This window comes from Alosa alosa, chromosome 14, assembly GCF_017589495.1.
Source record: "Alosa alosa isolate M-15738 ecotype Scorff River chromosome 14, AALO_Geno_1.1, whole genome shotgun sequence".
In the NCBI taxonomy this organism is placed as follows: Eukaryota; Metazoa; Chordata; class Actinopteri; order Clupeiformes; family Clupeidae; genus Alosa; species Alosa alosa.
The window spans coordinates 11,672,481-11,694,083 of NC_063202.1; the positions used below are offsets into that span (position 1 = coordinate 11,672,481).

Here is a 21,603-nt window from a genome sequence, read left to right on the forward strand (position 1 = left end):
TGACAACAGTAATAACATTATACCAGACCTGGGCATGTGCTGAGATAATTAAGAGATAACTCTGTAATGAAATTATAACCATGTTTTTCTCCACAGGTCGTAATGGAGGCGTTTCAGAGTGGCCCACTGATAGCTTCACTGTGTGCTCACTGTCCCTGTGTTGTATATTATGGCATCTACTGTGAAAAAGAAGAGAATGGAGATTTATTCACTTTATTTATTCATGGCTCTTTATTGAATTCTTACATTTGTAATTAAACTTGCTCTTTTCAACATCCTTGTCATTTTTGCTCTGGTGAATGAGTGGGAGATGTTTTTTTGCTTTGTTGCTAATGTTTAGTGGACACAACCAAATTAATTCCAGTTGAGAGGACTAGTGATGGCTCTTGAGATGCTTCTGGATGGTGCTGATGGAGCTTAAGTGCTGCTAGTGTACTACTTGCGCACTGTGGGGGCAGGGATGGTGATGCTCTGTCCCCTCTCCAACCTCTTCTCGCACTCAATCAGGTAGTTCACTCCGTCGATCACGCTCTGTACCAGCTGAACCTGCATGCGGCAAAGAAAACCCATGAGGGGCTCAGCGTTCATGTCATCAGTGAAGACACTTCACTGGGAGGTTGAAGGCATGAGTGGCTGTGGAATCATTATGACTAAAAGTAAATGATGATGATGATCATCATACTTTATTGTCAGTCAAGTCTGATAGTTTTCTTTCCTCACAGTGTCGCCATTCGCAATATCACAAAAAATAACTTCAAATGTATTATAAGAGCAGGCATGTTCCCGGCCTGGGCTATCTCACCTCAGATCTGCCCAGTCGGTCCAGGTTAGAGATGTCAAATGTGGTTCCTGTGGTAGCGCTGTCCACACCGCCCGTGCCTCTCTTCTGCAGTCTCAGGCTGTCCAGGATCTGGTTAAATCGTGGGTCCTAAAAACAAAAACACCAATCAACACACCACAGGTCCAATCTTATAGACCCTTTCAATAATAAAAACAAAAACAATGCTTGAACGTTCTATTTGGGCCCCAATCTACTTCCTCTGCATTAAGATAACATATGGAACGTTAAAAAGGAAGTCTTGTGGGGCCAACTATGATGCTGATAATGGAACTCTCTTGAAAGGGTCCATAGCAGATGCACTGGATGAAGACTTGAAAGGAGAAAGGAGCTCACCTTGGCCAGGCGGGGCAGGTTGACGTGCACACCAGCCCTGAGGCCAGTGCCCAGGTTGGATGGGCAAGTGAGGATGTAGCCAAGCCTTTTGTTCCACATGAACTCCCAGCCTTTCTCCTTGATCAGCCTCTCCACCTGTCAACCCCAACAAAGAGCTACAACTGAACCAACCGGATAACCATAAACCAGATCACAGAAAAGAGATGACTGTCTACTGTGCTGCATTAGCTCTATTACTACTGCTTTGTTAACTCACAATATTTTACCTCTAGCAGACCATGGCAGAAGCGTTCAAACACTCTCTTCATGTTGCCTCCTTTCTCCATGGAGATGACACGAGTGTGATCCTCCTCGTTGACCCACACAAGGAAGGTCTTTTGATGGTTGTGCCTAGAAGCGAGATTGTTGCAGTGTTCAGTTTACAGCCATTAACAAGCTTACCCTTTTGTGAATATACATTGGCATCCCATTGGCCATGTACTCACCAAATACCTCTTGCGTCTGGCCAATCACGAGCCATCCCAGCGCACGTCAGCAGAGGTGAGACTGGCTTATCAAACAGGAAGTGATCCTGTAAGCAGAAACAGAATCAGTAGCTGGATTCACTCTCATTCTGATCTATGTTCGCAACAGGAAACTAAATCAGGTTTTGTTATGGATGCTGACAGTACAGCTCTGTAAACAATTAAAGTAAAAGTCAGATTTCAGAAAAGATTTTCCTTTGGTTATTTGTCTGTGCTCTGAAACAACTCAGCATCAAATGTTGACAACTTGGCAATACATTTAAGACTTTTATTATTGCCATATGTGGATCTCCTGAAGCAGGGGCTTATTTTCTTTCTGTATGTATTATTTTTTCCCCCTCTTACATCAATGAGCTGCTGCTGCTCCTGATCAGTCATGTTGGCGAGGCTGAAGTACTGGCCAGCCATCTCCCCTCTCAGGCCGTTGAGTGCATCCACCACCACCCTCTCCACCTCTCGTCTCTCCGCTCGGGTGCACGCAGGCGGCAAGCTCAGGCCTCGGATGCAACGGCCCGTCCGCACACGGGATGACAGAACGTAGCGCTCGTCAAAAACGCCCGAGCGGATCTGGTGGGATGAACATCAGCAAGCAGAGAGGTTATGTGAGGAGGAGAAGACATTTCCATTTGACTTACCATTGGGCCATGGTGTTGAATTTACTGGGCAAGGTACTGAATTGATCAAAAGCAAAGCCCTACATCATCAATGACAACAGTAACAAACTTGTGGTAAGAATGGTGGCTGTTTAATGTTTTTACACTATTTCATTGTATTCTATGTACCATCTCCTTAAGTATACCCAATTACATAGATACTTTCAGAAGGAAGTTTTGGATTGAAAAGCACTGCACTGTACCTTGCTTGCATCCAGGTCTGTAGTGTGTGTCATTGTGCGTGGGTCATAACCATTATGCCTCTCCTTGATCACAGGATCAAACAGGTCAGCAAACACCTGGCAATCAACAAAACATCACAGCAGATTCTAGTTTTAATTTGTTGTGATTGAAGGAAGACATACAGGTGGGTTTCATAAAATTAGAATATCATGGAAAAGTACATTTTTACCCCCTAATTTAGTTCAAAAGGTGGATCTTCATATATTCTAGATTCATTAAATATAAAGTGAAATGTGTCAAGACATTTTTTTTTGTAATCTTGATTATTACGGTTTACAGGTCATGAAAACCAAAAATTTGTATCTCAGAATATTAGAGTAAAGAGGTTATAATACAGACATGTGGGTTTGCTGAGCCTTTAAACTTAGTCTGGTTCAGTAAACACAACCACAATCATGGGGAAGACTGCAGACTTGATACAGTAGTTGTCCAGAAGGCTCATTGACACCCTCCACATGGAGGGTAAGCCACAGAAGGTGGGCAGCAAAGATTCTAGAACAGAGCTCTAGACAGAGCTCTAGACGCTCTAACCTTGTAGACAAGGTTAGAGCGTCTTGCCTGGGCAAGACAGAACTGGACCGTTGCTCAGTGGTCCAAACTCCTCTTTTCGCATAAAAACAGAATGTGCATTTCATTTGGATATCAGGGTCCAATCAATGTCCCAAGAGTCTGGAGGAAGAGTGGAGGGACAGAATCCAAGTTGCTTGAAGTCCAGTTTGCTTACCATGGTATTACTGTACTGTACTTAATTGGCCAGACATTGTCTGACATTAATCCCACAGAGAATCTATGGCTTACTGTCAAGAGGCAAATGAAAGACGCCAGGCCCAACAATACAAATGACCTCAAGGTCGCTATCAAAGCAACCTGGGCTTCCATAAGCAAGTGCCATAGGCTGAGTGCCTCCATCCATACCACACCACATTGATGAAGTAATTTGTGCAAAAGCAGCCAGAACAAGTATTGAGTGTATAAATTAACTATTTTAGATGACCGGTAGTCAAGTTAGTCAGATTAGTTTTGATCAATAGAGCATAATCCCTTGTATAATTAAGAAGAACATATATGCAAATAGAGAAAGTTAAGAATCACCACTGCAGTACATTTTAACATTTAGGATATAAGCTGTGTTCACAATGTGTACAGTGATTCCTTAGCACCTCATATGACTCCTCATCGCCTGCTACACAGCCCACGGTCTTGATGAAAGGATGTCCTGGGTTGTCCACTCCAGTCTGGATGGCTTGATCAAGAGTGTAGCCTCCGGGTGTTCTTTTGTCACATAGTTTGGCATACATAGCTGGCGTGAGGTGACTGGCCATGCAATTCTGATGTTTTCGCAAATCAGGGTACTCTGCACTGCCATGGATATGAGAACAAAAAAAAAATGTGATGTGTACAAAAGGCAATTTGGAAACGACTATCTGCAATGCCTTCACGCTAATATAATTCTAAGTCGTCCGTATACATGGGGGAAGTTTAAGCCTAATTTCTGACCATGGAAATCAAACATACTCAAGTCAGTGACCCACTGGAGTGTCAGTATACGAGCTGCAAGGAAAATACTGCTTTACCTGGGAGGATAGAGCTTTCTGACCCCTGTCCCTGCGCTGACCTGATACTGGTTCAACAGTAAGCCTGTGGCAACAGTTCCTACTCCTATCACAGACATAATGTTTGTCCAAGAGGACAGAACCCTAGAGAAAACGCCTGCCATTTTCAGCTATTCTGAAAGAAAAACAGATGTTTTACCCTAATGTTAAATTGGTCACAAAGTAACATATTGTCAACAAAATCATAGACAATTTTAACTGAAGATTAATGGATATTACTTTAAATGACAATTTACCTGTTAATAATAATAATAATAATAATAATAATAAAACACATTGTCATTGTTTTGGCTGGCATCTAAACCCTCTAAACAAAGTCAATTTAATCAGCAAATGAAAAGTGAATAAATAAAAAGAATGCAACAACTTCTCATAGAACACATTAGGGCCTGTGTCCACCAATTGCAGAGCTGTGTCCATCCAGCTGCAGAGCCGCAGACATATAGCGACCGATCTACCACAGCAGATCTACCAGCTAGAAGTTATTGAGTTGTTGCTAGGTTACCGGTGTTTTCAACTAGGCTACGGAATCCGACCTATGTCACTATTCCTTGTTCCCATAACAACCAGAACTAGAAAATGTAATTTCGAGGAAATTACCAGTGCATGAAAATATAAACATACTGTATATTAACATAAAATGCCAAACTAACTTTTATTTGGAAACAGTTGGCAAGAGTCATAGTTGATAACAACTGACAGTTGAAATGGCTGAACAGTTAAATAGTTGAGTAGTTTAAATAGTTAAATTATTTAATAGTGAATTATTGTAGTGAGGACATTTATTTTGAAACAGTTGTGGGCAGAGGAAATAATAGTCTTAAGAGAGCCAGATTGTATGCTTAAAGCCTGAGACAGAGTATAGTTTAAAAGTTGAATGTAGATAGTGTAATGGATTTTGATAGACAGAAAGTTGAATGGATGTTGATAGGCAGATTGTTTAATGGATGTTGATGGATAGTTTAATGGGTGGATGAGTGAATGGTTTGAAGAGGATGAATGGATAGAAAGTTGGATGGAATGTGCCTTATATCCTTGTAGAATGGAGAGACACAGAGAGAGTTGGCCTAGTTAAGCAGAAAGCAGTTGATACAGGTGCAATCAGTTTAACTGGCCCTTTGATGGGTCCTAATAGTGAGCAGCTGGAAGTTGATACAGGTGCAAATCAAGTTAATTAGTCCATTGTGATGTCATAGTGCTAATGCAAAGTCTATGGGGAAAAAATAAGCTTGTTTTTATTAATATCTCAAAAAGTATAAAGTTTACAAAAGTGAAAAATACATTCCCCACGTGTCCTTTTCAAGATCTACGTTACAAAGTTTGAACGAAGTTTCTACATTAAACGGTTAAAGCTGAATTAGATGCAGAAATTTGGTGGGAAGAAGAAGAAGAAGAAGAAGAAGAAGGATAACCGAACAGTGCATTTCCATGCACTGTAATAATAATAATAAGAAGAAGACTTCGGATAACAGAACAGTGCATTTCCATGCACTGTAATAATAACTAGAAAAGCATTTCCTGAAGGAAATACAGTGCATGAAAATGCAAAAAATATGATGTCAAATATCATACAGAGTAAAAACAAACTATATTGGTTGCTAGGTAGATGAGGTTTAATATAGTTGGAATGACTCAACAGTTAAATAGGTGGATAGTTTATATAGGTAAATAATTTACTTGGTAGATAAGGTTTAATATAGTTGGAATGATTGAACGGTTAAATAAGTGGATAGTTTAAATGGTTAAATTATTTAGGTAGATAGTTGACAATAACTGACACTTGGAATGGCTCTAATGTTTGCTAGCAGTTATGCTAACTATATTAACAAAGATAATAATGTTAACCAAGTTACTATGCTAACTAGCATGCTAACAATGTTAAAATCTTAAGTATCTTAACCATGTGACTTAGCTAACTTAGCTAATTATTTTTAGCAGTTATGCTAACTAGCATGCTAACATGCTAACTATCTAACCATGTTACTTAGCTGACTTAACTAATCATTTTAAGCAGTTTTGCTAAAAATGCTAACTAGCATGCTAATATGTTAGCATGCTAGCATGCTAACTATGCTAACCATGTGACTTAGCTAACTTAGCTAATCATTTTAAGCAGTTTTGCTAAAAATGGTAACTAGCATGTTAGCATGCTAACTATGCTAACCATGTGACTAAGCTAACTTAGCTAATCATTTTTAGCAGTTTTGCTAAAAATGCTAACTAGCATGCTAACATGTTAGCATGCTAACTATGCTAACCATGTGACTTAGCTAACTTAGCTAATCATTTTAAGCAGTTTTGCTAAAAATGGTAACTAGCATGCTAGCATGCTAACTATGCTAACCATGTGACTTAGCTAACTTAGCTAACTAGCTCCAGTGGGTAGGAGTCATAGTTGATGACAAGTAACAGTTACAATGGCTGAACAGTTAAAAGGTTCAGTAGTTTAAAGGGTTAAATTGTTTAACAGTGAAATATTGTAGTGAGGACTTTTATTCTGAAACAGTTTTTGGCAGAGGAAGCAGTTGAATAGGGTGTGTAGTCTTAATAGGGCCAGTTTGTATGCTTAAAGCCTGAGACTGGCAGTTGGTCCAGGTGGCCCGAACACCTGCCATAGGATTCTAATTGCTTAACGGCTCTATTGTGATGTCATCAGCCCATGTTAAGTCTATGGGGAAATTTTGACTAGTTTTTAATTAATAGTTTAAAAAGTATAAAAGTTACAAAGTTGAAAAATACAAAGCCCACATGTCCTAAGTAAGACCTCGTAACATAGTTTGAATGAAGTTTCTACGTTACCGCGGTTTAAGCTGCATTAACTGCGTTAGAAGAAGAAGAATAAGAAGAAGAAGAAGAAGAAGAAGAAAAAGCCTTGGAATAACAGTACAGTGCATTTTCATGCACTGTAATAATAAGAAGAAAAAGCCTTGGAATAACAGTACAGTGCATTTTCATGCACTGTAATAATAAGAAGACTTCGGATAACAGAACAGTGCATTTTCATGCACTGTAACAAGCTTATTTTTCCCCATAGACTTAACATGGGCTGGTGACATCACAATGGGCTAATTAACTTGATTTGCACCTGTATCAACTTCCAGCTGCTCACTACTAGGACCCATCAAAGGGCCAGTTAAACTGATTGCACCTGTATCAACTGCTTTCTGCTTAACTAGGCCAACTCACTCTGTGTCTCTCCATTCTACAAGGATATAAGGCACATTCCATCCAACTTTCTATCCATTCATCCTCTTCAAACCATTCACTCATCCACCCATTAAACTATCCACCAACATCCATTAAACAATCTGCCTATCAACATCCATTCAACTTTCTGTCTATCAACATCCATTATACTATCTATTTTCCACTTTTAAACTATATACTCTGTCTCAGGCTTTAAGCATACAATCTGGCTCTCTTAAGACTACAGATTCTGTTCCTATTTCCTCTGCCCACAACTGTTTCAAAATAAATGTCCTCACTACAATAATTCACTATTAAATAATTTAACTATTTAAACTACTCAACTATTTAACTGTTTAGACATTTCAACTGTCAGTTGTTATCAACTATGACTCCTGCCAACTGTTTCCAAATAAAAGTTTGTTTGGCATTTTATGTTAATATACAGTATGTTTATATTTTCATGCACTGGTAATTTCCTCGAAATTAAATTACATTTTCTAGTTTTTTATTAATATCTCAAAAATAAAGTTTACAAAAGTGAAAAATACATTCCCCAGGTGTCCTTTTCAAGACCTACGTTACAAAGTTTGAACGAAGTTTCTACGTTAAACGGTTAAAGCTGAATTAGACGCAGAAATTTGGTGGGAAGAATAAGAAGAAGAAGAAGAAGAAGAAGAAGAAGAAGACTTCGGATAACAGCACTGTAATAATAAGAAGAAGACTTCGGATAACAGAACAGTGCATTTTCATGCACTGTAATAAAGATATTAACAAAGATCCTTGATTACTAGCAAGATAGAGCAACGTAATTCGTTACTATGGGAGCAAAACGGGACAGTTCCGGTCTGCATAAGTGGGAGTGTCACCTTACGTCACTAAATAAACTTTCTCTCTTAATAAGCAATAAGAACAGATAAACATAATTGTGTTCACAGTATTATTGTCTATAATCATGTATGATACCAATGAATCATTCTTTAGGACATGATATGAATAATTTAATTAGTCATGTGAACCGAGCTAGCTAGCTAACTAAGCTTAAAAATGCTATACAAGTGGATGGGAGTAGCTATGGCAATACAGCTATGCGCTAACAAGTGACTAGTAGTTGAAGGACTTTGCTTAAACTTAATATACTGTTGCAAATTCACTTGAGTATAAACTATCAACTTTATGTCAGTAATGTTATTCAGCTAGTTGTCATTTCAAAGAAATTACACTTAAGTTCTCCGTTTAAAATGTTACCTTAGCTAAGAGGCTAGCTAGCATGCTAACAACCGGACAGTAACTGGCAGCAGCATGGTCTGATATTAAGTTATTTTATTACAAATCCGAAAATTACACTTTTAGGCTTGAAATGATCCCAAACACTTATAGATTATGACAATTTTTTCCAAAAAACCCTCAACAAATCCAGAAAGACATAATGACCAATTTATTGGTAAAATTCCACAAGTCTCCATTGACATTAGTGCAGCGAGGGTTTACTCTGGTCTGCATAAAGGGGGATTTCCCACCCCTTGCAATGATCGAATGCGGAAATTGTCGAACGTTTGCGCCTCTCGCTCCGCTTTAACCCTCTCTGATATTAACGCCGCCATTTTGGGAGTCAAAAAATAACGAAGCCTAATAGCAATACACCTGCACCTGAATAGGAATAACCAGACCTACATAGTGCTTCTTTAAGAGTTTGAAGACTATTTTCTGGCTGAACTAACGTAGTCTACTCAGTCATAAATAGTGATAGGCCTACTGTACATAACCACATTATTGAACATGACAGACAGTAGCCTACAGGAATGAACAAAATATGTGCCTAAGTGCCTGGACGAGTCGACGTGAGGGGCTGTCAGGCAAAGTTGCATCCAAAGCTGGCAGCACCTAGTATAGGCTATGGATCCTTCAAGCGAACCATTCCGTGTTGTCTGCAGCTGGCAGCTAACGTAGACCTGTCAACAGGAGCTACTCTGATTTTCAAGTGAAATCTGGATTACTATTTTTTCGTTTGGCAAAAATGATAACGTGTTGACTAAGCTACTATCATGAACTGACTTTTTAGTTAGCACTAGGGTTCATAGCTTAACCTAACTTAGCCCACTATATTTTTTATAAATGACACCACAGGCTATCTAACTAATAGAGACCTGACTATAAAACCATCAGTGTATATGGGCTACTACACATTTGCTCTTTATATATCCATCTGCTTATCAACTAATGTTAGCTATAGACAGACTATTAATTTGCTATCTAATTCTACTTATAAGAAAGCCTATGTGATGGCAAATGACACAACTGCCATTTTGAAGCCATGATACATACTAATAGTGATCCGATCCTACTCACACCCCTAATCAATTTCCCACTGATGGCCATGATTTACCTACATTTTGTAGCCTATTCGTCTTTACTTTGTCCCTGCCATTCAGGCTCATGCTTATGAACCACTGGCATGTCATAGAGGACATTTTTGGCCTTTATCAGTGTAAAAGAAAATGCAGTTAAAACCCACTCTCCCCTATGCTCAACTTTGCTGGAGTCCCTCTTATGAGGTCATCACTGTGTCTGGAATGTTCATAAATTCAGTTATAAAAATAACTGTAAATATTGTTCTATTGTATTTAAAGTTGATTTTTCAAGAAAAATCACTACTCACTACTATCTTGCTTCATGTCCCTTCATTTGTGAAAAATGTTTTTAACCTGACATATACACTGTAGGAGCCATGAAGGTGTTTATTATTATTATTATTATTATTATTATTATTATTATATACAATCTGATTATTATGAAATGTTAAGTAATATAGTTTAATGGTTTATATTTGGGTTACTTGGGTTATTATATTTTGTTACTTTTGTTGTTTAATTTGCTTATCACGGTAATTGGGGGCGGTAACAATTAATTTAATGGCAGGTGCACAGGCACGGGCGGAAGTAGCCAGAGAGAGGGTGAGTTACGGGGAGGCCGTATTTCTTGTTGACCGCTGTTACGCTGCTCCGCTGTTGAACTCTGTTTAGCCTACATTTTCTTTTTACTTTGAGCACGTTATTATTACTGGATTACTGGATTAAGTTGGACTACCTTTTTCAATAAACCCGTCAAACGCATCTGGATCTCAGCGGATATTTTGTTTGGAACAGCGCGTCATACAATCAGCTACACCCATACCTTAGCCTCTCAGCGACTGCTTTGCTTTGGAATCAAGTCGCTACATACACTTTAAACTCTGAAAGACAATATGCATGAAGAAGAAAGATGAGGACAGAACAGCTGAACTGACTTGTGAACGTCAGCTCAGCTGGCTAGCTTTCAGGCAAGGTAAGAACCTCAGTAAGATAACTCTTTTTCCCCAGTGAGCTAGCAAGGGCAGGCTATTGTTATCCAGTTGTTGTCATCAATTGCCTTTAAATTGAGTGAACCGTCTATATCAACTAGAAAAAGAAACTAAAAGTTTCCCCAATCAGGACATTATACTTTTTTAATTTGGTGCCATCACCAATGCATAGCCTACAGGGCAAACAGATCGGTGGATGATGCCATCAATATGGGACTGCAATTTAGAGAGAGATGTAAACAGTGTTTTTAAGAAGCAGAACCCCTGTAAAGCAGCGGGGCCGCTCAGATCAGCTGTCTCCTGTGTTTACCGACATATTCAACACCTTGTTGGAGACATGCCATGTACCAGTCAAAATCAAAGATCACAGGCCTCAATGACTACAGACCTGTAGCCTTGACCTCTGTGGTCATGAAGTCATTTGAGCGCCTCATGCTGTCCCACCTCTAATCCATCACCGACCCCCATCTGGATCCCCTGCAATTTGCCTGCAAAGCCAATAGGTCTGTGGATGATGCAGTCAACATGGCACTACACTTCATCCTCCAGCAGTTGGAGTGTGCAGGCACCTATGCCAGGATAGTCTTTGTGGACTTTAGTTCTGCCTTCAACACCATCATCCCAGTTAGGTTGCAGGACACTCTCTCCCAACTCTTCCACTCTCTGCCCACTTCACCTCCAGTCACAAGTCTGTCAAGCTCCTAAAGTTTGCGGATGACACCACCCTCATTGGACTCATCTCTAGAGGAGATGAGTCTGCCTACAGTAGAGAGATTGACAGTTTGTTAACCTGGTGCAGTGACAACAATATAGAGCTGAATGCTGCAAAAACTGTGGAGATAGTTGTGTACCTCAGGAGGAACCCTGCCTTACTAGCCCCATCATACTCCATGACTCCCCAGTGAACACTGTGGAGTCCTTCCGCTTCCTGGGAACCATCATCTCACATGATCTGAAGTGGGAGCATCAGCTCCCTCATCAAAAAAGCACACCAGAGGATGTACTTCTTGCGGCAGTTGAGGAAATTCAACCTGCCAAAGTCGATGTTGGTGCACTTCTACTCTACCATCACAGAATCCATCCTCACTTCCTCCATCTGGTATGCTGCTGCCACTGCCAAGGACAGGGGAAGACTTCAGCGCATCATTTGCTCTGCTGAGAGAGTGATTGGCTGCAGCTTGCCTTCTCTCCAAAGTCTGTACACCTCCAGGACCCTGAGGTGGGCAGGAAAGATTATTGCTGAAGACCCCTCCCACCCCAGACACAGTCTTTATGAGACACTCCCCCCTGGCAAGAGGCTGCGGTCCATCATGACCAGGACCTCACGCCACGTTTCTTCCCCTCTGCATTTGGTCTCCTTAACAAAATGTAGCCCCCCTTTCTGCATAGTGTTTTTGTCCCTGCTTTGTCATATTAGTATATAGGCCTATATTATATTATATTGTATTTACTTCTTATGTGTCTTGCACCATTTCACCAAGTCAAATTCCTTGTCTTTTCTTTTTCATGTGGAAAAGAAAAAACTATAAATGATTCTGATTCTGAATTCATCCTTCACCACCTCGACTCCCCAGGGACGTATGCCAGGATCCTGTTTGTGGACTTCAGCTCGGCGTTGAACACCATCATGCCTGAACTCCTACATCAGAAGCTCACTCAGTGTCTGCCTCGGATCATCAGCTTTCTGACTGACAGGCAGCAGCATGTCAGACTGGGGAGTTCTCATCCAAAACCCGGTCCATCAGTACAGGCGCCCCACAAGGGTGTGTCCTTTCCCCACTGCTCTTCTCCCTCTACACTAATGACTACATCTCAAAGAGCCCAACTGTAAAACTCTTAAAGTTTGCAGATGACACCACCATCATTGGTTTAATCTGCCTAAGGAGCTGCTGACCACTTTCTACTCAGCCATTATTCAGTCTGTCATCTCCATCTCCATCACTGTCTGGTTTGGGTCAGCCACCAAACGGGACAGGGTCAGACTGCAACGGACAATTAGGGCTGCAGAGAGGATCATTGGAGCTGACCTTCCCTCCATCCAGGACCTGTACCGGTCCAGGGTCAGGAAAAGGGCAGCAAAAATCTCTACAGATCCCTCACATCCTGGTCACAAACTGTTCAACCTCCTTCCCTCTGGTAGACGATAATAAGGCTCTGGGCTAGGCTACGGCAGAGCCGTATACCTTTATACGGCTCTGGGCTACGGTAACCGACTACAGCTTCTGACGTTGTCGTAATCACAGAGGTAGGCCTATAATCCCCTTTCAATAAACACTTGACAGAAGTGGTCTGAAAATGAGTGTCAGCGCAAAAAATGCGATTGGTGGACACAGGGCCTTATTCATCACACGTTCCTGCCCAGCATTATTTTTACTTTATTCTTTTTTTTTAATTGTTGTAAGTTGTCAGCTTAGAACCATAAACACAATTATAAACATTTCTAAAACTGATAGTTCCGGTCCTTGATTGTGATTGGCTGAATCATGTTCGATGGATGCCATAGACCACTCCGGAATAAGTCCCGCCTCCGAAGCATCCGGATCCACCCAACTTCCGGGCGTCGAATGTCTATGGGAAATAACATGGCGTTTCAAAATATCATACCTGTCAAACATCTGTAGGTGGCGAAGTAGAAAAAAATGGTGGGCCGATTGGCCTACACACTTCTGCCATCTAGTTTCCACTGGATTTTTTGATTGTCGGTGCCGTTAAAGTAGAAATATATCAGTACGAAGCACTAAACTAACGCACGCTTCGGACGCCGCGTCTCCCTGAGTCAAGGTTGCATAGCAACGGCAATGTTTCATAGTTTGTCTTCACCGAAATGGAGTTTGTGGCACCAGAGCCTGTCTACGGAGGTGGCACTAATCCTGCGTGAAATCGTCATGTTTGATAGGTTGTTAATACATTCTGAAAATGTTACTGTTCTGATCAAGGTCATGCAAAATAAAGCTATCGACTCTAAACGACTTTGCCTCTGATTCCTAGTAGGGGTCGACCAATTATCGGCCGGGCCGATTATTAGGGCCGATATTTAGCATTTTTATAATAATTGTTATCGGTCATTTTTCCACCGATAAGCCGATATTGAAATGGATAAAGAATGAAACGCGCTACTTTGTCTGTAAAGCGTCTCTCACTCCCTGCATTTGCTACTCTGTGGTCGAGAGCATTGTCCCGCCCACTACACCGTCTGATTTGTTAGTTAGCACGAATGCAGCCAATCAGGATCGAAGACTGAACACAGACAAAGTTTAGGATTCTCACTGAGGCAGAGTGTTTTTGACAACTGACATATCGGTTTTACATATCGGTTATCGGCCTCCTGTTTTGGTAATAATTGATATCGGTATCGGCCCTGAAAAAAACATATCGGTCGATCCCTAATTCCTAGTCTGCTTATCAAAGACAAAAATCTCGTCTCGTCATGTCTTTAGTGTCTTTGTCGGCGATTTCGTTCTTTTTCAAATATCTCAATAACAGCCAACAAACTCTCAGCACAGTCAAACCAAAGTTAAGTCGTGTTGAAAAGAGGCTGAACCTTGCAAACGATTTACTTTTATAGACCACTGAAATCACTCGTGAATCACACGTGAAAATGACCATCACGTTAGGTTGTGACTGGTTGTGAGCGAGATCTAACGCCCTCCTCCGCCCGCGTACATCGGAACTAGCTCCCGGTTAGCATTAATAATCGTTTACTACTTTAACGCCACCGACAATCAAAAAATCCTGTGGAAACCAGATGGCAGAAGTATGTAGGCCAATCGGCTTTTTTTACTTTGTCACCTACAGAGTTTGACAGGTACGATTTTTCGAAATGCCATGTTATTTCCCATAAACATTCGACAACCGGAAGTTGGGTGGGTCCGGATGTTTCGGAGGCGGGACTTATTCCGGAGAGGTCTATGGGTGCATTCAGGGCACGTCGGAATGACAAGGACCGCCCCCATGGCTACTTTGTTTTTCCGACAGCAAGTGTTCATGTGCTTTGCCATCAGAATGTGTGACAAACACGGATGCCACAACAAAGGTTATACACTCACTAATCCTAAACAAACAACTGTATAAATATAGTGTAAGATGCTCGTGAAAGAAAGATATGCAGTTTTCAAGTGACAAAAACGGCAAATTCCCAAGTTCACATTAAAACTGTTGGACATGAAAGGCCACATGGACTACAAACGAACTACAACGTGACGACAAAAGTGATGACGAGCGCCTAACTGGGCAACTCTGTTAGCAAAATCTAGCCCCAGTTTCCGACCTCTGACTCACACATTAGGCGTGTTCGACTTGAGGCAGATCTGACTTGGTCTGGCTTTCTACGTAAACGTGATCTTCAGAGGCTAGCCGGGAGGAGCTACAACAGAGGGCAGCTCATCCCGGACAGACAGGCTACAGTCTGCCTGACGTGACTCGCGGGAGACATCGCGGGGAGATTTCAGCGAATGTTGTTTGCAATAAACACAGCAGAACTTTCATTCTGTTCATTAAAATGAGCATGATGACTGACGAAATAAATTCTTATGATGTAGTTTAAATAAACCACTGTTGTCATACAGTTAACAGGCCTGCATTGTAGCACATTAATTCAATATCAAGTGTTTCCCCTATATGTGTGTCTATCTATTTAGCCAACAGCAGAAAATAACAGAATATCCAAACGTTTTCAGTAGGCTAGCCTACCATTGTTGCAGAAATCACGTATAAGAAGGTATCCCTTCGATTTCTGTTTATTTTCGCATATTCCAACATAAGGAAGCAGCATGAGACTCCCGTCATAATCGTCATGAGGACATTCCTCCTAAATGGCCCTATCACGTCTTTGAACTGACGTCATGAGGGCGTGTTTTAGCTCGTGGAAGGCAACTGCAAGATCTGTCTGCAGGCTAAGACTCCCACGATATTTTAAGGTCATGTGACATGGTGTCACGGTGGTAAGTCCCTCCCCGGCTGACAGAAGTCGGACAGAATTTCTAACCAGCAAGCATTGCGTCCATCCCAGTATGCATTGTGTTTAACCCAGCATGCATCACATCAAGTCAGATCTGCACAGATCTGCCTCAAGTCGAACACGCCTATTAAGTGACGTGAATGACGCGGAATGATGATGTTTTCACTCGGAGAAAGGTTTTTCCGAAGCCCATGAACGCTAGGTTAGACCCCATCACGTCTTTGAAATGACGTCATGAGGGTGTGTTTCAGATCGTGCAGATCGTGGAAGGCAACTGCAAGATCTGTCTGCAGCATGGAGGTATTATATATAACTGGAGAGAGTGACTAAGTCCCGCCCCCATTAATTTCAATGGACCATGCTAGGCTAGCTACTTCAGCCAAAAAAGTTTAAAATTGACCGCAGCCATCTTTACAAAAATGGCGTTTCATGGGTGTTCGTTTTCGGCACCAGCTAGAATTAGCCTATTAGATTCCACGTTACAGACGGAGACAACGTAAGGTACAACGGTATGTCGTTGATGAAGATTGGACATTCCCTCAGAGGAAAAGAAGTTGTTCGGGAACACGCTTCACCTCCTTATAAGCGCAAATTTATTTCATTGGTTGGGATAACATTTTGGGAATGGTGGAAGAATTTGCCCTGTCTCTGAAGTCCTAGGTTATTTAATGTGATGTTCATATGTGATAATAAACAATGCGAATCAATATTGAGTCACTTTAGGCTACACAAATAATGAACCCTAAATGCTATATTTGGACAGGTTGTATTACGCAATAGGCTAGCCAACGAAAATTACTAAAATTAAGTAGACATATGGGATGTAAGAAACTTGTGGATAGCTGAAATATTTGCTGCACCCAGTGTGCATGCAGTTTGTTAAACCCGGTTAAACCTAGGCTACATTTGCAGGCAGACAAAATCAAGCCAACGCAAGTTGGACTTACCGATAGACGCGCACATCCCTCGGGTATTGTGGTTCGAGCAGACAAAGAGTCTGCAACTGTTGTTGGATATTTGGCTTTTGCCTCGACTGGCAGCCTGGCCATTTAAATCAAATGCATAGCCTAATCATGTCAATGTTGCAAGAAAGCAAACTAAATAAGTAATTGACATTTGTTTCGTTTTAAATCACTTGGGGAGACATAGGTTATATCCAGATGTTGCGTTGTCATGGACTACAGGTAGGAACTACAGCCTGTGCGTTTTAAAATAGTTTTCATCTACAACGCAATGAGTAGGCTAATAATTGGATATAGGACATTGCATCTGCTAAAATGTATGGTCATAGTCAGTTACCTTGTCAACCCACACATAAGGCAAATAATAGCCTAATATGACAACATTTACATTTTTCTTTTATTAACGACAAAGTATGGAAGCATATGTGTAGCTTAATTCAAATGAGAATGCAATCTGCAATATGCAATTCAAAAAGACATTACATTATGCAATTGCCAATTCATTATGTAATTTAATATTGCAATTTGCTATAATTTCCAACAAATTGTATTTTAATCTGCAAAGTGACAATGCAATCCTAAAATCAATTTGAATAATTTGGGTTAAAAAATAGAATAAACATGGATTGAATTGCCAATTCTTTCTTGGTTATTATGGATAACGTTAGTGCTACATTGTTACAGTTCTCCTTGCTGTGCCTTTATGAAACAGTTTTAAGTCCCGAGAGACCTTAGGTTAAATTGATTTTACAACAGCTAAGGGGCGTTGTTAAGCATGATACACTAGCGGATTGTAAATAAACACGTTGGTACAAATTACCTAAAATGAATGTTAATGTTAATTAACTAGCTGGAGGCATCTATTATTTTTCCAACCCACTTCAGATCAGGTTAAAGGGAAACTTGGCAGGATTTCCCCCTCTGCTGGAGAAATTGCCATTATGCTATTTCAAACTGTGGGAAAAGGTAACAATAAAGCACATGGATTTGTTTACAAGCTAGCGAACGGTTAGCATAAGTTTGGCAGAATTATGTGGATGTTATAAGGTAAGAAACACGATTTAAAATGAGTTTCTTGTTTATCACTTATCTTTCTGGGACGGTAGTCTAGGGTGACCAAGGCGTCCCGGTTTCGAGGGACAGTCCCATTCGATGACCTGTCCCGGAAAAGTCCCAGTTTTCACTGTGACTGACAGACCCGAAATTGGAATAAAAAAGAAAACACTGACCAAGCGTACAGTTCGCACCCTTCACGCACAGGCTCAAGCCAGTCAAAGCAAAGCAAGCTCAGCTCAGACCTCCAAGATGTTCTAGAATGCCCATATTTCTGGTAGGCTATTTCGATTGGTGGAATAGCAGCGCGGTAGAATCTTTGAAATGAAACCACTTGTGCGGGGGAATTATTAAACTATTCATCACGAACGTGCCAGCTGCTCAAGTCCAGGTTAAACTAAAATTGCGGAAAACCCGTCACACAGATAGCATATCATACGCAGATATCACGTGAACGGCCGGAATCTAAGCTTTCCAATGATATTAGCGCCAAATTGCTGTGATAAATGGTTCGCGAGAAAATTAACAATGAATTTATGTGACAACTAGCATCGGTAGGCCAATTGCAACAAGTTTCTACATGGTCTACAACTTTGGGCCAAAATTATAATGTAGGCCTATACTCAATGATTTATGTCAGTACAAACATTTTTGTAAATTGTTTAGCCAGAGTAGGCCTATCCCACCATAATGGTTCTCATATTGCCAGATTCCAGACAATCACCTACAAATATGAATATAGCCTATATTTCTACTGGCATGCTTCCTAGTGACATTAAGACAAAAATATAAAGAAAAAAAAGCATGAGACGTGAGTTATTTTTTCTCGATATACAGTGATGGCCAAAAGTATTGGCACCCATGCTAAAGTTGACTGAAAAGAGGAATATAAAATCATCTTTTGGAAATTGATCTTAATGCCTTAAGTGAAAAATGAGGAAATATCTAACCTTTAAGGACACCAATTTTCTTAGTGAATGAATAATGTATCATAAAAAAATAAATGTTCTTCCTTAAAATACAGGGGTCATAAGTATTCCCACCCCTATGTTAAATTCCCATAGAGACAGGCAGATTTTTATTTTTAAAGGCCAGTTATTTCATGGATCCAGAATACTGTGCATCCTGATAAAGTTACCTTGGCCTTTGGAATTAAAATAGCCCCACATCATCACATACCCTTCACCATACCTAGAGATTGGCATGGGTGTTATTTCAGTTAGCCTATTAGCTGGTTTGATTTGCATTGAGCTCAATGAGCATCAAACCAGCTAATAGGCTAACTGAAATAACACCTAAATCTAAACGGGTTTATTACGTTGAAATAGTTGCCAAGTTCCCCTTTAAGTTAAGTTAATTCAAGTTAGCAGCTAGCCGTGGACAATGTAGGCTAAATTAAGTTGTTGTTAAGCTTGTTTTTTTAATACTTTAAAATAACATTTGATAAATGAACTTTACACTTTTTAGTAGCCATTAGTGTGTAGATTTGAACAAAATCTGGTTTGGTTCTTACCGGGGCTTTTACTGCCTGAAATATCCGATTTTGACGGAGTTAGTGCTGGGCTGGTGGGTGCCTATTTCCGCGGCACATCAACGGTTAGACCGAGAATTCTCGTCGCAAATCAAAATTCCACTGGAGCTTCAAGTGGATTTGTACAAGCAGCCTTACAACACTGTTTACAGCTCTTCGAGTCACGGTAAAATGTCATTTTTGGTATTAATATCAATTTCTATACAAACCAAGATAGCAGACTCCTAAAGAAACGCAACCACCCACACCATAGGTGTATCTAAATTAGCTATGTACCAAAATGACATTTTACCGTGACTCAAAGAGCTGGAGACAGTGTTGTAAGGCTGCGGTACACAACCGCTTGGAGCTCCAGTGGAATTTTAATTTCACGACGAAATTCTCGGTCTAACCGTTCATGTGCCGTTGAAACGGTGTAAATAGGCGACCCATCAGGCCAGCACTATAATTCAGAGCGTGGTAAACAAAATCGGATATTTCAGGCAGTAAATGCTCCCGTTAACAAACAAACCAGATTTTGTTCAAATCTTCACACCTATGGCTACTGAAAAATGTCAGGTTAATTTAGCAAATGTTATTTTGAAGTGTTGAAAAACATCGTTGTTTTAGAATTTCTGAACAAAAGTGGTGATAATTGGGGGTGTTACGATAGATACACAATAGGCCTTTATCACGGCAGCCCACGGGCAGCTGAAGCAGGGCTGTTCAATTTCCTGTTGGCAGGCAAACCACAGGTGTTCCTAAAAACATTAACGAGGCCTCTGGTTGAAGTAACTGTGGCCGAATCTGACACTTAATTAGAAACACCTGTGCTCACACAGGAACAGGGCTGTTCACTTCCTACTTCCGCTGCCGTGATAAAGGCCTATTGTGTGGGTGCTTAAGTGACACATACACGTAATAGGAAATAGGGGAAGGGCGGTAATATGTGCTTTTACGATAACAGGCTAACTAATAATCACCTATTGCTAATGTTATTGCTTTCACCAGCTTTCACAAACATGCTATGCTAAACCAAATCATGCTATACTAGCGCAGGCTAGCAGAGAGCTTGTTAATTTTTCTCAGTTTTGGCTGGCATCTAAAGTTTCTAAAGCTTTTAAATTTACCAACAGATCACAGTCAATTTAATCAGCAAATAATAAGCAAATAAAATAAGCAATACATTATTTAGCTGTTTGACACTGAATAAAGTAAGACTTACTTTTCAAGGAAAGGTAGATTATTCCACCAAAGACTCCACTCCTCTGGCAATGACAACCAACTTATCCTGCTGGATAACGGTTTCCTTAGCAACCACAAATAGCTTTGAACCAAAGATTCTAGAACAGAGCTCTGTTCTAGAATCTTTGCTCTGTTCTAGAATCTTTGCTTTGAACAAAATTACTCTGTTCAAAAAACAATTCTCAAATCTATTTTAGAATGCTGAACTGCAGCACACACAAAATGTTTACAGTAAAAAACCAGAGACTTTCTAATGAGGAGACACAGCACTCAAAAAATCCTCCATAGAAATGCATGGGGTTAGTTTGTAACGCCAATATGGCCGTTGTCTACACACAGGGTGCGATTTGTAGGGGGGGATGGGTGGGATTTCCCCCCCTCTGGTCTTGATATCCTCCCCTCTGCTTAATTATTTTCATCGCCTACATAATAATCTGACATCAGAAACGCACTGTCACCATCAGCACTCATGCTGCTGACACAGTGGCTGCGTGATAACTTAATTTGGCCTTGATCGTGCAGGACATTTCAGAATGTCGACTATGTAATCCATCATAAATGGCTAGTTTCAATGGAAAAGTTAGCTGGACAAATGAAAGAAAACGAGAAGGATTCAGTGAAGCATATCGTCATATTTTAGAACCTTCAAAATTAGAAAACTGATGCAACTGAGATGGAGGACAACTCCACGTATAGAACGTAGGCCTATTGTCCGAAGGAACTTACATTAAATGAGGAGATATTAGCTGAATGTCACAAAAAGTGTTACAGAAATTGCTTGGCATCGCTTATTCAATGGCTCTCTACCGAAACACCTGTAGTTTGCGGAGGACGAACGAGAAAGCACTCGTTTGATAAATCAGCCAGTAGGCTAGGCCTAGTAGACAAATAACTTTCAGAAATAATCTGTACTGCAAAAATGAATGTTGGTGGGTATTTAAACCATCTAGCGGGTGTTTTAACAGCTGCAAGAAATAGAAGCTTCATTGTCTTTATGTTCTGGTTCGTAAATTATTTTCATAAAACTTCAAGTTGCCCTATAACTTTACTCTCCAAACTTCACTGCACTGTAGCCAATTAACTGACAGTATGATAGTAGGCTATTTATTTTCTGCAGGCTACAATAAACACTTTTATTTTTTC

The 21,603-nt window shown here is 40.5% G+C and overlaps 2 protein-coding genes across 6 annotated transcripts in view; one reads left to right on the forward strand and one right to left on the reverse strand.

Moving 5' to 3' along the window:
• The window catches only part of LOC125307296 (stereocilin), a 33,074-nt gene extending 32,801 nt beyond the window's left edge, over positions 1-273 (forward strand). The window contains exon 31 of the mRNA XM_048263193.1: positions 97-273. Coding sequence (XP_048119150.1) covers positions 97-185 — 89 coding nt within the window. The 3' untranslated portion in view covers positions 186-273. The remainder of the gene's footprint in view (positions 1-96) is intronic.
• On the reverse strand, positions 234-20,507 carry LOC125307294 (creatine kinase U-type, mitochondrial-like). 5 transcript variants are annotated; one of them, XM_048263189.1, is made up of 10 exons: positions 20,441-20,506; positions 4,169-4,317; positions 3,755-3,953; positions 2,555-2,650; positions 2,044-2,265; positions 1,660-1,745; positions 1,441-1,564; positions 1,175-1,309; positions 803-928; positions 234-546 (listed from the first exon to the last, which is right to left on the reverse strand). In XM_048263189.1, exons 2-10 carry the CDS (start codon positions 4,309-4,311, stop codon positions 436-438), a joined length of 1,242 nt encoding a protein of 413 aa, XP_048119146.1. In that variant the 5' UTR covers positions 4,312-4,317; positions 20,441-20,506; the 3' UTR covers positions 234-435. The 5 variants fall into 5 exon arrangements, with proteins under 5 accessions (XP_048119146.1, XP_048119145.1, XP_048119148.1 ...); XM_048263188.1 differs by having other exon boundaries at positions 235-546; positions 4,169-4,322; positions 20,441-20,507; XM_048263191.1 differs by lacking the exon at positions 4,169-4,317 and having other exon boundaries at positions 236-546; positions 3,755-3,948; positions 20,441-20,501.
• Positions 20,508-21,603: the final 1,096 nt, after the last annotated feature.

Coding starts and splice junctions, on each gene's coding strand:
- LOC125307294 (XM_048263189.1), bottom strand. CDS start 4,311: ATGGCAGGCGTTTTCTCTAGGGTTCTGTCCTCTTGGACAAACATTATG. Junction 2,266..2,554: donor CAGACCTGGATGCAAGCAAG/GTACAGTGCAGT, acceptor TCATCCCACCAG/ATCCGCTCGGGCGTTTTTGA. Junction 547..802: donor ACCGACTGGGCAGATCTGAG/GTGAGATAGCCC, acceptor TGCCGCATGCAG/GTTCAGCTGGTACAGAGCGT.